This window comes from Colletotrichum phormii (genome assembly GCF_030913505.1).
Source record: "Colletotrichum phormii strain CBS 102054 chromosome Unknown BDP81scaffold_8, whole genome shotgun sequence".
NCBI classification, from domain to species: Eukaryota; Fungi; Ascomycota; class Sordariomycetes; order Glomerellales; family Glomerellaceae; genus Colletotrichum; species Colletotrichum phormii.
In genome coordinates, this window is record NW_026851450.1 from 373924 (window position 1) to 388152 (window position 14229).

The 14229-nt window shown below is 53.2% G+C and overlaps 5 protein-coding genes across 5 annotated transcripts; 2 read left to right on the plus strand and 3 right to left on the minus strand.

Moving 5' to 3' along the window:
• Positions 1 to 213: 213 nt before the first annotated feature.
• BDP81DRAFT_210941 (branched-chain amino acid aminotransferase) lies at positions 214 to 2177 on the minus strand. Its single transcript, XM_060582665.1, has 3 exons — positions 1871 to 2177; positions 1002 to 1765; positions 214 to 918 (listed from the first exon to the last, which is right to left on the minus strand). Exons 1-3 carry the CDS (start codon positions 1938 to 1940, stop codon positions 553 to 555), a joined length of 1200 nt encoding a protein of 399 aa, XP_060446156.1. The 5' UTR covers positions 1941 to 2177; the 3' UTR covers positions 214 to 552.
• Positions 2178 to 3213: 1036 nt separating this feature from the next.
• Positions 3214 to 6508, plus strand: BDP81DRAFT_425436 (uncharacterized protein). The gene is made up of 7 exons (XM_060590221.1): positions 3214 to 3698; positions 3758 to 3890; positions 3958 to 4013; positions 4072 to 4194; positions 4265 to 4584; positions 4643 to 5511; positions 5562 to 6508. The coding sequence occupies exons 1-7, from the start codon at positions 3646 to 3648 to the stop codon at positions 6072 to 6074; spliced, it is 2067 nt and encodes a 688-aa protein (XP_060446157.1). The 5' UTR covers positions 3214 to 3645; the 3' UTR covers positions 6075 to 6508.
• BDP81DRAFT_317081 (iron-sulfur cluster-binding protein) lies at positions 6493 to 7958 on the minus strand (the record flags this gene model as incomplete). The annotated part of the gene is made up of 4 exons (XM_060584223.1): positions 6493 to 6913; positions 6998 to 7170; positions 7257 to 7555; positions 7622 to 7958. The coding sequence occupies 4 exons, from the start codon at positions 7956 to 7958 to the stop codon at positions 6493 to 6495; spliced, it is 1230 nt and encodes a 409-aa protein (XP_060446158.1).
• Positions 7959 to 8741: 783 nt separating this feature from the next.
• BDP81DRAFT_516873 (uncharacterized protein) lies at positions 8742 to 11156 on the plus strand (the record flags this gene model as incomplete). The annotated part of the gene is made up of 9 exons (XM_060595884.1): positions 8742 to 8754; positions 8953 to 8989; positions 9048 to 9067; positions 9130 to 9228; positions 9289 to 9355; positions 9416 to 10398; positions 10461 to 10625; positions 10690 to 11005; positions 11132 to 11156. 9 exons carry the CDS (start codon positions 8742 to 8744, stop codon positions 11154 to 11156), a joined length of 1725 nt encoding a protein of 574 aa, XP_060446159.1.
• Positions 11157 to 11451: 295 nt separating this feature from the next.
• On the minus strand, positions 11452 to 13457 carry BDP81DRAFT_393262 (major facilitator superfamily domain-containing protein; the record flags this gene model as incomplete). The annotated part of the gene is made up of 6 exons (XM_060587811.1): positions 11452 to 11671; positions 11740 to 12048; positions 12137 to 12587; positions 12648 to 12758; positions 13008 to 13128; positions 13224 to 13457. 6 exons carry the CDS (start codon positions 13455 to 13457, stop codon positions 11452 to 11454), a joined length of 1446 nt encoding a protein of 481 aa, XP_060446160.1.
• Positions 13458 to 14229: the final 772 nt, after the last annotated feature.

A 14229-nucleotide genomic window follows, 5' to 3' on the forward strand; every position in this document is an offset into this window, starting at 1 on the left:
ACCGTCCCAGACTGTTGGGACCAGGTCAGGGTGAATATTGGTCTGTGTTACCCGTGATGCCAGCCATGGACCGAAGGAGATGCTTACCCTCAGTCGATCTTTCTTCTCTCTGTGACCTGGCAAGGGCAATGTCCGATGTTACATGGGACACACGACATCGTGCTTGAACCACAAGCCTATTGCATCTGTCAACCCCAAACTCAATCTTTGCTCGGGGTTCACTAACAGAGTAGCCCGTCGAGCCTCAGGTAGCCTGTCTTGCCTACGTACTTCGCATGGCGCCGAGACCATGGTACACCGCCCAAGCCAAACAGGCGTGTCAAGATGCGCAATTCCTACGCGTGGTCCGTAGTCCGTATACCTGGATCCAATCATTGCTCTATTTCATTGTACGCTTTTTTGCCTTTTAACTGATTTGCTCCACTCCAATCAAGCCTTTCCCGAACATACGTACGCCACAGAAACTATGCCACTCCAGACAAGTCCAGCCGACGGCCATGTCGTAACACAGACATGACAGAGCACTCAAACATCCCATCATGGGCAGTACTCTCAATCCATCTGATCAACAGTCTGCGCAGACCCATTCGTCTTGGCCTCTCCCACAACAGCCGTGCCGTCCGCCTCGCTGACGACAAAGTTCCACCCAAACTCGTCCTTGAGCTTACCGAGCTGAATAGCCTGCAGCGTCGACAGCAGCTTCAGGCAGATATCGCCCGCCTCCTCCTGGCTTTCGGGGATGAAGGTCACCGTCTCCTCGCCCGCCTTGGCGCTGCTGACGCGCTCCTGCGAGCTGCCGGCGAGGGACTGCGGGGAGGAAGCGTCGACGCGCCGCGTGATGGAGCGGATGGGCACCAGGGCCGCTGCCGTGCCGGCTGCCATGACCTCGGAAAAGGTGGGGAGTTCGCTGTACTTGATCTGTTGTGCGCGTCCTTGATTAGCATCATCATCATCATCATGACACTTCCTGGAGAGAAAGAGGGTTGGTTCCAAAGACTCACCACTCGCTTCTCGACCGCCCAGCCGAAGCTACGTGCAATGTCCTGGATACTGGCGCTCGTCACACTGTCGATAACACACTTGGAATCCGGCACGACGAGGGTAATCTTGTCGCCCTCCTTCTTGGCACCAATAAAACCACTGGTGCTGAACTCGTCAATCTCCTCGTGCTTGACACTGTCCAGATGCAGTGTGATGCCGTATCCCTCGCTCCTCGCGCGGTCGCTGAAGCGCAGCACGGGCGCGTAGTTTCCGCCCACCTTGGCGTGTCCAGTACCATTCGGCGCAGCACGGTCAAAGTCGTCGAGAATCAGCGCATTAACAGGGTGGCTGCCGTGGTAGACGCCCGTGGGGATCACAAACACGGCGAAAACGTACTCCTCGGGCGGGCTGAGGCCCAGCTGGGCGGAGGAGCCGTAGAGCTGGGGGCGGATGTACATGGCCGCGCCGGTCTCGTGGGGCGGGACGTAGCCTGCGTTGAGGGAGACTGCGGCCTTGACGGCGGCGATGAAGAGGTCTTCGGGGACGCGGGGCATGGAGGCGACGTCGGCGGAGTGCTGGAGACGTTTTGCGTTCTTGTCGGCGCGGAAGATGTTGATTTGCTTGTCGCCGGGGGCGCGGAAGGCCTTGAGGCCCTCGTAGGCTTGTTGGCCGTAGTTGAGGGCGGGTGCCATGCCGTGGATGCGCATGAAGGGGTCGGCGACGAACTTGAGGGGGGTCCATTTGCCGGTTGTGACGGAGTAGGTGGACTCGATGTGGCCGTTGACTGTAGATAGACGTTAGCGTAGGGTTTCTTTCGTGGTGGTTCATGGAGACGATGGTTGAAGGAGGGGTTGAAGGAGGGGGGGCAGCGTTTGGAATAAGCTCTAACCTTCGCGGATCTTGAAGCCGACGTTGGACCAGTCAATGGTGTTGACCGGAGGGGGCGGGAAGGCAGCCATTGTGAGTATCGTTTGTTATTGTATCGGGAATCGTGGGTTCGTGGATCGTGGGTTGAATCCGTTGGTGTTTTCGGGACTCGCGGAGGTGTGGAAGGCGGGGGAGTGACTCTTAAGTCAATTGGGGTTGCAATTCGATGTGGTTCGATGCTGGCAGAAAAAGTCCACTTTGTTACTAGATATGGATGCTTTTGGGATCTCACGTAATAGCCCCCCGTAAAGCGAGTTTCAATACAATCGAGGATTGATCGTGGAGGGGGAAATTGGGTCAGAGTCATATTTCGTGATTTGCTTGGGCAGAGTTCAAACTTTTGGAGGGGCGCCGATCTCGGGACTGCGGGGTGACGGCCTCCGCCGTGCGTCTGCCCCTTTTGGTCTGCTGTGATTGGCTAATTGCTTACTGAGATGGCGGGGCACCCCTGAGCTAGCCTCCGTCTGCCGGAGGGCCGCATCTGGCAGATGCGAGGGGCCGAGGTGACGCTGCCGTCGTTGACAGTTCCATGGTAGGAACACTATCCGTACCTAGTAATTAAGTCGAGTCCATTCACTTAATGTGATGTCATTCCTGTCGTTTTCCACGCGGCAGCTGCAGAAGAAACGGTCGAGGAGCACGTGGGGATCAGATGAACTCTGACGGCGAAGAGGGGAATGCCTTGTGTCCAAGTGTATCAAGTCTAGGGATGAGTCTGCGATACCAAGTGGGGGTTACTACTGAAGTTTTCTGTTAGTTGATGTCCATTGATCTTAATCAAATAGACCCCAGAACTCCACGATGAAAGATGTAGAGATCCCCATAAGCATACGGGGCAAGACATATCCATCGGAGCGGCCCGTGATGGCGCTCACGTGGGCCTCTCTAGGTTGGAGAAACACAACATGGTACGGAGTATGGAATAGAAGAAAATGATATAACGAACCTCGTCGCCCTGGCTATGGGGGAAGTAGCTTGTAGGTTCTGTGGTTTCTCAAGAAGACACTATCGGATCAAGCGATACCAGCTGTTCCTATCTTCAAGTTGTTCCTACTGTCTACGTGAAGTACCTTGCAGCTTCTCAGTGAGCGTGTATCCGTACCCCATGTACTAAGTCAACAGTTACTAATGATGGGTCTCGTGATCGGACTCTTGACGGAGTTCACGAACTTGGAGAAGGAGGAGAAAGTCAATAGGGAGTGCTTATCTGGCGTGGGTCTTCCCCACGACCGGGATGTGTCACCCGGGCCGCCGGTTTATCAATTTCCCTGCCCTGCAATGTGCGGGGACAGTCCAGTCTCTGCCATCCATCCATCTGCCATCTGCCATCTGCCACCCATCCACACGCAGTCGACCTGGGAGAATCCAAACCCATGCGAGTCCATATCATGCCGATAAGACGGGGGGTTTACTCCTCAACCACCTATCGCCCAAGCATTAACGAGCTATCTTCAAGTCCGAGTCTAGCCCGAGGACCCCGGATTACGGACAGAGCATGGACTGGGCTCTAACTACGATTGATAGCGACTGGAATTCCCCAGATGGAACATGCCTACCGATAGTAGCCTCATCCAAGTTCGCGATTCATTCATCCCAAGGGACTAATAGATCCCATTGACGCGCCTCTGATCGTCCCTCACTGCGGAGCCTAAACCCTCCCCTTCCGGAACCCACCTTATCGCAGCACCGCCAGCCCCTCCTACCTACCTGGGGCCTCACGACGACTCCCTTGTGGTGATGGACGATGCTCGATATGCCAAACGAGCACGCCAGGCCTGTGAGCCATGTCGGTATGGACATCATTATCACAATCACAACGTCAACAGTATGAATCTAACAATATCTGCAGTCGCAAGAAGTCAAAATGCCCAGGCGAGCGCCCGACATGCTCATATTGTGAGCGACTAGGACAGCAATGCGTATACAATGCGCCTGGCGGAGAAGTGCCAGACTCGCAAGTCACAAAGCACAACAGAGAGATGGTACGTATTCCTAATCTAGGTTTGACTTGAGAATGCGACAGTGCTGATTTGAGGTCTACGTGATTAGGAAACCCGGCTCAACAGTCTGGAGGATAAAATGGACCGCTTGATTCAACATTTGAGGTTCGCGAACATCTTCCCAGCAGAAACAACCTAAGTTGACGTATCCAACATAAACTAGCCCCGTGTCACATCATACCCAACCATCAGTAGCGTCTCGCCACGTGCTCTCACCAAGGCTGAGCGTATCTGCAGAGGAGATAGGCCCGAAAACAGACTCAGGTCCCCCAGCATGGAGTCCTAGGTATGTCAACCTCGGTCATGCAATCGTCGTCATCCTCCCCTCAAACATCTACTTACACTCGAGGATCCAGGAGCCCATCAAGTGCTGCTGAGGCGCAGTTAATGGACACAGGGCGTCGCTATCTCTTATGGTTCCACGCCCAGCCCATCACGCTCTTCGCCGAGGAGACCTTTCTGCAGTCTCTTGCCTCGCGAGATCCAGAGTTGATACTATCGCTCCAAGCTCTAGTGCTGCGATGTCCGCCGGGGACTCTCACAACCCAGATCAAACAGCAGGTTGACGACCTCGCGAGGTCTGCCCGCCGCATGGTCATGGAGCGGGTCACGGAAGGTCGGGTCGAGCTGTCCACGTTGCAGTCGCTATGTCTCCTGAGCATGTTTGATTTCGCTAGTACGTGTTCCGATGACGAGCTTCCTCTTCATCATGCCCTAGCTCACACATCTTCTAGCTGGTAACATCACACAATCCGGACTCAGCATCACCACCGCGAGCCATCTCGCACACAGCATCCCACCAACCAACAACCCCAACAACGCCCAAGAAAGGAACTACTGCCTCCGAACAATAATCGTCCTCCAGCATCTCCAGGGCTGCATAATGCCCGCCCCGCGACTCATAAGCTCCCTCCCCGGCTCCACCAACAGCGGTTCCCACGTCCTCGGACTCACAGCATACTGTGGGATCCCAGAGTACCACCTAGACGACAACCCAGATAAGAACATCTCTACAGTCGCCTCCGATTTCTGCGTTGTCTGGCGGATGGCCCGCGCCTACGCCGCATCCAGAGTCAGCCCCGACGCGCCGCCGCCGTGGGACTCTCGCTCCGACTACTCCATGGTCCTGCAAAGCCACCACGACATCGACTGCCGCGCGCCGCAGAGGTTCCGCTTCGCCGCGAACCGCATCGACCAGCAGAGCCCCGAGTCTCTACAGGCGCAGCGGCAGTACTGGATTCCCTTCCTCTTCAGCCAGTTCGTCCACGAGACGATCCCGTGTCTCCTGAACCATCCGTTCCTGCTTTCCATGCGCCTGCGGCATTTCCGACACACCATACCCGTCCACTTTATCCAGCAGTCCTTTGAGAGTATGAATCGGACAGCTGGTTGGATCATCTTCTTTTTGGACGTCATTGAGAAGAAGTCGCTGCCGGTCATGGACCCGGTCATGGCGCACTGCGTCGTGATTGTGGCGACGATCCATCTTCAGCACAGCTTTGTTCACGACCAGATACTTAGAAGCAGAGCAAAATCCGGCTTCGAAAAGTGTATGAACTTTTTACGAAGAACAGGAGCCGTCTGGCCAAGCGTCGCCAACATGGTATGTCCCGTCGAATGCTCCATCAGAAACGTGAACTAACCATTGCCAAGGCAAGTAACCTCCGACGCCTCCAAGACAGCGTCGTAATGAAATCCCCTCCGGACCGCGGCGACAACACGTCACAAAACCGCTCCTTCTCCATAAACACCCAACTCCTCTGGGACCTCCTCATCTACGACCGCGCATGCCGCCCCGACGCCGGCTGGGACCAGTCCATGTTCGGCGCCACCCTCCGCTCCGACGCCCGCGAGCTCTCCACCGAAACGGGCGCCGCCGAGTTCGACCTCGTCGGATCCGCCGGCATCTCGGGTCACAAGGCCGTGCCCAACGACGTGGGTGTCTATGCTCCTAATGATGATATTGCGCCTGTGGCGATTACGGAGCAACCACCGCCACCGCCACCGCCGCATCATTTGGTTGGGCAGGGACTGGGGGATATGGGGCCTTCGTTTGAGGATATTTTCTTTGAGGGCGTGGGACCGTTTGGGGACCAGTCGAATCGGTTTATTGAGGCGAATGATTATGGGAGAGCGATTGATGATTGGTTGAATCTTGAGAATTAGCATGTTTATCATGATAAAAGGCGTACAGCAATAACGAGTCCATTTCTGTCCATGGCGAGGTCTCGTTGGTGCTTCTCACATGGCACAAGTCAGCCTGGTTCTTTGAGAGCTCTCGTGTTTAGTCAGAAGACCCTTGACCGCTCGAATGCTGGAGTCTTGGCCTCTTGCACAGGCACGAGGCTCGAACATTGTCACCGAAGGCCAAGAGACGAAATGCCTCTCCAGCATGAAGCCATCACCAGGGATCGAAAAGGATTGGTTCAATCAACACATTCGAAAAGTCGCTAATCAATTTGTACCCGTGAGAACCCTTAACCAAGGCTTCAACCACCAAAGTCATACTTAACAAACGAAACGCCAGTCTACAGTTTGACCTCTAACTCTTCCTCATCATTACTCTCATGCTGATTACTGCGACCTACCAAGCCAACCCCTCAATCTGCCCCGACTCAGCCCCACAATCAAGACTCCGACAAAACGACACATCCTCCCCCGTCTTATCAGAAACATCATGCTTCGGCGTCGCCGGCCAAATCTCCCCTCCCTCCTTGTCCTCTTGCTCCTTGTGCCGCATCACCAGGCTCCGCGTAATCTCCTGGAAGAAGAGCGGTCCTTTTTCCACGCGCGGGTGGAGCTCTCCGTTCATGAAGACGCCCGCGTTGAGGTTCTTTTGCGCGCCGTTGCAGAGGTCTTTGTCTTCGCGGAGGACCTGCTTGAAGAAGTCTGAGATGAAGTTGAAGGCTTCGTCGGTGGCGGTCTTTTGGCGGTAGACTTCGTATTCCATTTTGGATTGGGTTGCTGAGACGGGGACGCAGCGTTGGATGTACATGAAGTCTGGTCTATATGGACATAAACGTTAGCCCTTGCTCCGTCATATGTAACTGCCTGTTTCGCAGACTGAATGCTAGTGGGAAAATACTCACGTTACGGTCGTGGATGCGTTAGGGTAGAGGTAGCAGCTGTGAATTCCCAGACCAGGAACAGTCTCCTTGTCAACGTTCCAGTGCTGGATCCAGTTTCCTTGAGTCTCGACCCAATATCTCGTCAAGTCAGTGGTAGCAGCCACCGCAGGATGACCAGTCTGGCAATGATAGCACTGCGGTTTCGAACACGTAGTCAGCCATCTGATATCTTGTCACCAGCACGACAATACGGCCTCAACCGACGACACATCGAACGTACCTCATTGTAGTTGTCCGCCAACGTCTTCCAATTATAATCACCAAGCATCTCCCACGTGTGATCAAAGTGGTAGTCATCCAAGTTGAACCCCTCCAACCGCGGCTGTGTGTCGACCTCGGCGAAGAACTCCTCCCACGGCACCGACGGCTTTTCCGCGCCGTCCAGATTCACCCAGACGAAGCCTAGCTGATCCACGTGGACGTGAACGCTGAACAGGTTGTTCTTGCTCTTATCGAACGACGGCAGCTCCTGGTACTTGGGCGCCTTGGCCAGCTTCCCGTCGAAACCATACGACCATGCTAGCATACCAGCGTTAGCATTTACGCACTCTGACAACTAAATCTTGCTGTATATGTATAACATACCGTGGTAATTGCAAGCAAGCACATTCATATGCCCGCTATCCTTCTCCACTAGGGGATACGCGCGGTGTCGGCAAATGTTGTGGTGCCCCCTGATCTCACCCTTGCGGTCCTTGACGAGGAAGAAGTTGAAGCCCGCCTCGGTGACCTGCACAAAGTCGCCTGCCTCGACGAAGCGCGCTTTGTGCGAGACAAGCATCCATCGCCTGGAGAAGATGGCGCGCCTCTCGAGCTCGTACATGGCCGGAGAGCGGTACCATATCGCGGGCAGAGCACGGACGGCCTTTGGCTCGTCGGGCTCCGCTGCGGTGGAAGGTTTGCTGAGGCCGAACCAGCTCATGTTTGTGACTTGGATATCCTGTAACGCGGAATTGTGGATTTTGGGTGTAAGTTGTTGTCAAAAGACTTTGTTGAACAAGCTCTGAAGTGTGATAGGTGGTTGGACTAACAGAACACGAAGGAAGATTCGTCTTCAGCTAACGATTAAAGAGGTTGCGGGAAAATGTTGCAATATTCACTATTTGTAACAATACACGCCAATCCCTGTTCACGATAACGACTCCGCAGTCCCGAGTCTGCTCCATCGCTATGCTAGTATACAATGAGGATCACCCTTTCGAACGCCGGAGTACGGAACCGAGAAAGTGGGGACGGGCCGGGCCTCCGGATCCATTCAATCGGGTGGATTGCCCCGATCCAGGAGATAAACGTCCTTGTCCGCCTCCGTGGCGTCCCTATCTTGGGCCATTGAGGAACTCTACGCCTATCGGTTTGTTGTTATTGTCTCAGATTCGATTTGCTTAGAGGATATGGAGGTTTGATGTTGCAATGGGAACGACGCCCGTACGTTTTGTTCTTATCTGCACTCCGCGCATCACACGGGCCGTCTCCGATCACTCTAATCACGCGCAGCCATCTCTGGTTCTGCTTGTCCACCTCATACAATGACGGTCTCTGGACTTATCACATTACCTTACCTACGTAAACTTTGACTTGTGACACTACATCATTGGTAGATCAAACCTATCTCTCCATTTCTTGATCCTGACCCTGAGACTATCATCTTTTGGCCCACGCATTATCCAAACCCTTGCAACAACTATCTGAGGCTCACGACCTTACAATGACTGTAAATGGTAAAATAGGCTCGGTTGCCAACGGCAGCACACATGTCCCGGTGAACGGTGTCAACGGCCATCTGAACGGCAGCTCTTCGCCGGCCGAAGCACTACACAGCACAAATGAGACTTCATCACATGCCCATATCAACGACACCTCGAACGGTTTCAATGGCCTCCATGTTGATCAAATCACCAATGGAACACTCAACAAAGATCGTCAACGGCTTCGTGTAACCATCATAGGTGCCGGGTGAGTAGACATGGCTATAATCTACCAGAGACAGTCTTGGCTGATGGAATTGCGGCAGAGTATCCGGGATTTCGATGGGTGAGAATCCATAATCCTCATTGGCTACTATCGATCTCATGGCTGACTGGTTTCACCCACAGCCTACAAACTTGAGAAGCATCTCAAAGACTATGTCGAGATACAGATTCTTGAAAAGTCACCAGAACTTGGCGGGACATGGTTCGAGAACAAATATCCAGGTTGGTGTTCTCTTGATATAGCCCGCACGGGCAACTTTGCTCACTCATCCCTCCTCTTAGGATGCGCATGCGATGTCCCTAGTCACTGCTATCAGTTCAGCTTCGCGCCAAATCCCGATTGGTCACGGTTGCAAGTACCCAGATTCTGCAAGCAAGATTTTCAAGTAGAACTAACTTTATCGTACAGTTATGCTTCATCCCAAGAGATTCAAGCCTATCTCGATGGTGTAGCACGCCATTTTGATCTGCGCAAGTTCATCAAGTTCAACACAGTCGTAACTAAAGCAGAGTGGTCAGAAGACTCCGGCACCTGGTCCGTAGACACCGCGGATGGGTCAAGGCTCATATCCGAAATTCTCGTCAACGCCAGCGGCATTCTCAACAACTTCCAAATGCCAAACATTGAAGGATTCGAAACTTTTGCCGGGCCCGTGCTTCATACCGCCAACTGGGACTCATCCGTTAATCTCAGCGGTCGACGAGTCGGCGTCATTGGAGCGGGCGCGAGTTCCGTTCAACTTCTCCCTGAAATCCAAACAGAAGCCAGAGAGATCAGCGTCTTCATCCGGACACCCTCGTGGATCTCTCCGCCGTGTGCCCTGCCGGAGGCCAATCGTCCGGAGCACACCTATGGCACAGACGAAAAGAAGGCGTTTCGAGATGACGAAAGGGAGTATCTCGAAACCAGGAAAGGTCTAGAGTCGCAGTTCAATGGGATGTTCCAGGCCTTCTTCAAGGCGAACCCAGAGCAGAGAGATTTGCGTCAGCGGTTCGAGACAAGGATGAGAAGTCTGATTCAGGGCAAAGCCTTGCAGGACCAGCTCGTTCCCAAATTCGAAGCAGGCTGCCGACGGATCAATCCCGGCGAGAGGTATTTACTCACTTTACAGGAGCCAAACGTCGAGCCGGTGTTTGACGGCATTGAGAGAATTACGTCGAGCGGTATTGTCGCGGGTGGCGTCGAGTACCCAGCCGATGTTTTGATTGCTGCCACAGGCTTCAACACTTCGTTCCGACCACGTTTCCCCATCCTCGGCCGCAACGGCGTCAATTTGCAAGATCTCTGGGCCGATGAGCCAACGTCATACTGTGGTACAGGCGTCTCTGGGTTCCCCAATTACATGGTTTTCCTAGGACCTAATACACCCATTTCCAACGGAAGTCTCATGGGTAAGTCATCCTGTGAGGGATAACGAATGTCATTGAACGACGACTAAGAAGTTCGTATTCAGGCCCCATCGAAGCGACGGGCGACTACTTTGTCAGAATCCTCTCTAAGGTTGTCAGACAGCGGGTCAAATCCTTTGACGTGAGACCAGAGGCGCAGAGCGACTTTGATAAGCATACCCAAGAGTTCATGAAACACATGGTGTGGACGGGCACATGCCGCAGTTGGTGTCAGTAAACAACCCAACCCTCAACTCGAGAAGATTGCAATCACTGACGGCGTGTACCGTGTAGTCAAGAAGAACATCACAGGAAAAGTCAGCGCCCTCTGGCCAGGAAGCTCCCTCCACTACATGCAATGCTTAGCCGAGGACCGGTGGGAAGACTACGAGTGGCGTTACGACAGGGAGAGGTACTCGTACTGGCGCGAGGGCTTCTCCTGGATCGAGCAGCCCGAAAAGGATCCGCTAGGCATAGAGCAGCGGGAATATGCGACGTCCATGACGACCATTGCGAACAGGTTCTCTGATCTCAGCTTCTACCTGCAAAAGGCTGAGTCTCTTCCGCCAGGCGCGGTTGCGTTTGTGCCTCAGGCTCTTGAGCAGAAGCAGTATGTTGAAGGGGATGTGAAGATGACGAGCAAGGTGGAAGACTTTGGAAAGAAGGAAGGATGAGAAGTTGTCAAAGACCAGACATGTGCGTCTGCTGAGAGTGTCCAGAACATTGGGGCTATTAGGCCGAGTGTTATGGTTCCGGTCTAAGAGGAAGACAGGTCTAGCGGTCTAGCCTATAAGCTCTTACTAGCACGTATTCCGAAGTAACCGCGATGAGCCTCTGATAGAGAATAATATGGCGGGACTAGAACATAGACAAATGATTCCGATTGCGTCTAGTTACAGTCATCATGACAACGGGTGTAAAATATTTCTGTTGTGATGCAATCAACAACTGGTAGTCTAGATTATGCAGGAAAAATGGCCTAAAACTTCAAGGAAGCATCCGTTCCAATAAAGTCTTCTTAAATTCAAAAGCCTTGAAGCGTTATCGCCATTCATCCTATTCGGCTTGGTTGTACGCAATAGTGTCAACGGGGAGCACCAAGCCTACAACCCCAATCATCGCGAAACAACCGCACGCCACCCAGATAGGAGCCGGCGTACTGACGTCGGCAAAAGTAGCAATGAATGGTGAAGATAGAGACGCAAACTGCCCAACAGCCATGAGCAACCCATTTCCCAGCCCTCGATTCTCCACACTCAACGCCTGCGGCGTGTACCTGTGACACGGGCAGGTCAGCTTCTTTACCTAGAAGTATCAACCACTGATATGGAGGAAAGAACTCACGCATAATTGATAGCATACATGGCATTCAGCCAAAAGCTAATCATGCACGAAAATGCCAGGTTCTGTGACTGGTTCTTCACGGACGTAAACGCAGCCGAAAAGGCCGCGCATGCGGCGCCCGTCAGGACGAGGGACTTGCGGCTCCGGAGCCAGCTGTTGGAGACCATCCACATGCTGAGAGCGGGACCGAAGATGCCGACGACCGAGGTGATGGCCCAGTCGCGGTAGGTGGTGTAGTTGCTTGAGTCGTTTAGGTCTGCGCCGTGGGCTCGGAGGTAGTAGGGGAGGAAGAGGGTGAATAGGGGGTCTCTGGATAGAGGTCATGTTAGTCTCGACACCCATACTGACTTGGGTATCTCCTGGATATCTGTAGCTGGAGAGAAGGATGGTTACTTACGCTATGCCGACAAGCATCCATAGCAAAGTCAGACAGATCATCAATCGCACCTGAGCCCAACCCTCAAACAGCCTCGCCGCACGACGCAGGTTCTCCCCGAGAGACTGTGTCTTTGCAACAGCCTCTTCCTCGCCATGATTCGCCACAACCTCATCTTCATCCCCTTGCTGCCTCGTCGTCCTGACGAACTGCGCCGCAGTGACCGTATACTCAGATCTATTCATTGAACTAATCCGATTCACAACCTCGACCGCTTCATCCACACGCCCACAAGAAACAAGCCAGCGGGGTGACTCGTGCATGCGGATTACCACGGCGCGAATGATGGACATGATGAGGCAGAGGCCGCCAAGGGTAATGTAGAGGTATCGCCAGCCCATATTTGCCGATTTGGGGCAGGTGGAGGGGGTTGCGTCCTGGGGACAGCCAAAGTTGACAAGGAGGCCCCATCCTAGTGGTGAGATGTGTAAGTCATGCATATCGAGAGTTAAGGGATTGGGTGTCTACGTACGAAGGAATCCGGTAATAGAATTTCCTAGACCCCAGACGCATGCGAGGCCGGCTAACATGAAGGACCACCGCCGTGGAATGTTCTCGGCGAGAATAGTCAAGTCGATAGCAACTACAGCAATATTTCGTCAGCCTCATTTCCCTCAGGAGACAAAGCCTTTTCAAAAGCTCAGGAAGTTGAAATTTTCATCGATGGAAAGTCTTGACATACGATTTCCACCACCAAAGAACCCACAAAGCGCAACCCAGGCATTAATTGCCGCTCAGTTAGGCGCCGACGCCGCGAGCATCGTGCTAATGGATATCTCAAAGATGGAGAGCTGCCACACGAGCCGGCGACCTATGTTATCCGCCAACAAACCCATAGCTATGGCGCCGACGAGAAGACCCGCGTAATTCGAGGCTGGGAGGAGGGTCGGGTAGGTAGGTGCAAATTCGGGTGTAAGTTGAGGACCGACAAGGGAGATTGAGACGAGGAGCATCTATAGACATGGCCAGTCAACATAAGCTCAATATCTGAGGCTTTCCTTTTATTCGTGTTTCGTGATTTTCAGGGGGCGAAATAGGAGCAGCAAACCTGGTCGGCAAGGAAGCCAAAGCCGCAGGACATGCTCAGCTGCCAGTGAAATTTTCCAAACCCGATAGCTTCTACAGCCTCTTCGATGACCTTTAAGTTTTGTTCAACGTCGTTTAGTCCTCCCGTCTTGAACTCCGCCGTCAATCCGTGGGTGTTGCTGGGAATAGGGGCTATGGCGTTCCCGAAATCGTCCTTGTTGCCAGCATCATCGAGGGGTTTTGATTGTTCGTCCATGTTGGCAGATTAGTAACTAGAAAGACATAGATACTCCTGAGAGGCCGAGTCTTCGAGTGGAGGATTAAGGTGTGTTCTTTCTGGAAGGAGAGTCTAGAGCTTTACAAAAATGTCAAAACTCTGCACAAAGATCCTGAAGTTCTCGATGGAGGGTGTCTAAGAAGACGGCTTTCAAGTCTTTGATCCTGCTCAACAAACCACAACTCGGTACGCTCATGGAAACGCCGACAATTATATACCACTTGGCTTGCAGCGTTGGTATCCTCCGCGTACTAGTAACCAACACTCGACGGACTTATCATCTGCGAATAGTCCCGGTATGCGTACGTCGTCCATCAACCATCGTCCAGATACACCCTTCGCATCTGTCACGAAAGAGGTATAGCAGTGGATATCTCAGGGGTAGAGATAAGGGGTAGACAGGGGTATGAGCATACAAAAGGGGTTCCCTCGAGGGCTTCCCTTTTCCCCTTTCCATAATTGATTAGACCACAGGTGAGATCCCGATTTCCATGAGCTACTCTATATGCTGATTCGTGACAGCATCCCCCCCACCTTCGGTCTCACCCCTGTCTACCCCAGACTTCGCGAATCTTTGGTCCCCATAAGCAGTAACTATGCCGTTTGCAGCCTATCAACTCAGAGCCAAAACTAGACAAAAGAACAAAACATGTGGCCAATACCCACATAGCCTATCTAGTAGAGTCTCACATATTAGTCAAACTTGCCCTTGTTGGTGTTTGGAGGAAACGGAACACGGTCCGGACGGGGA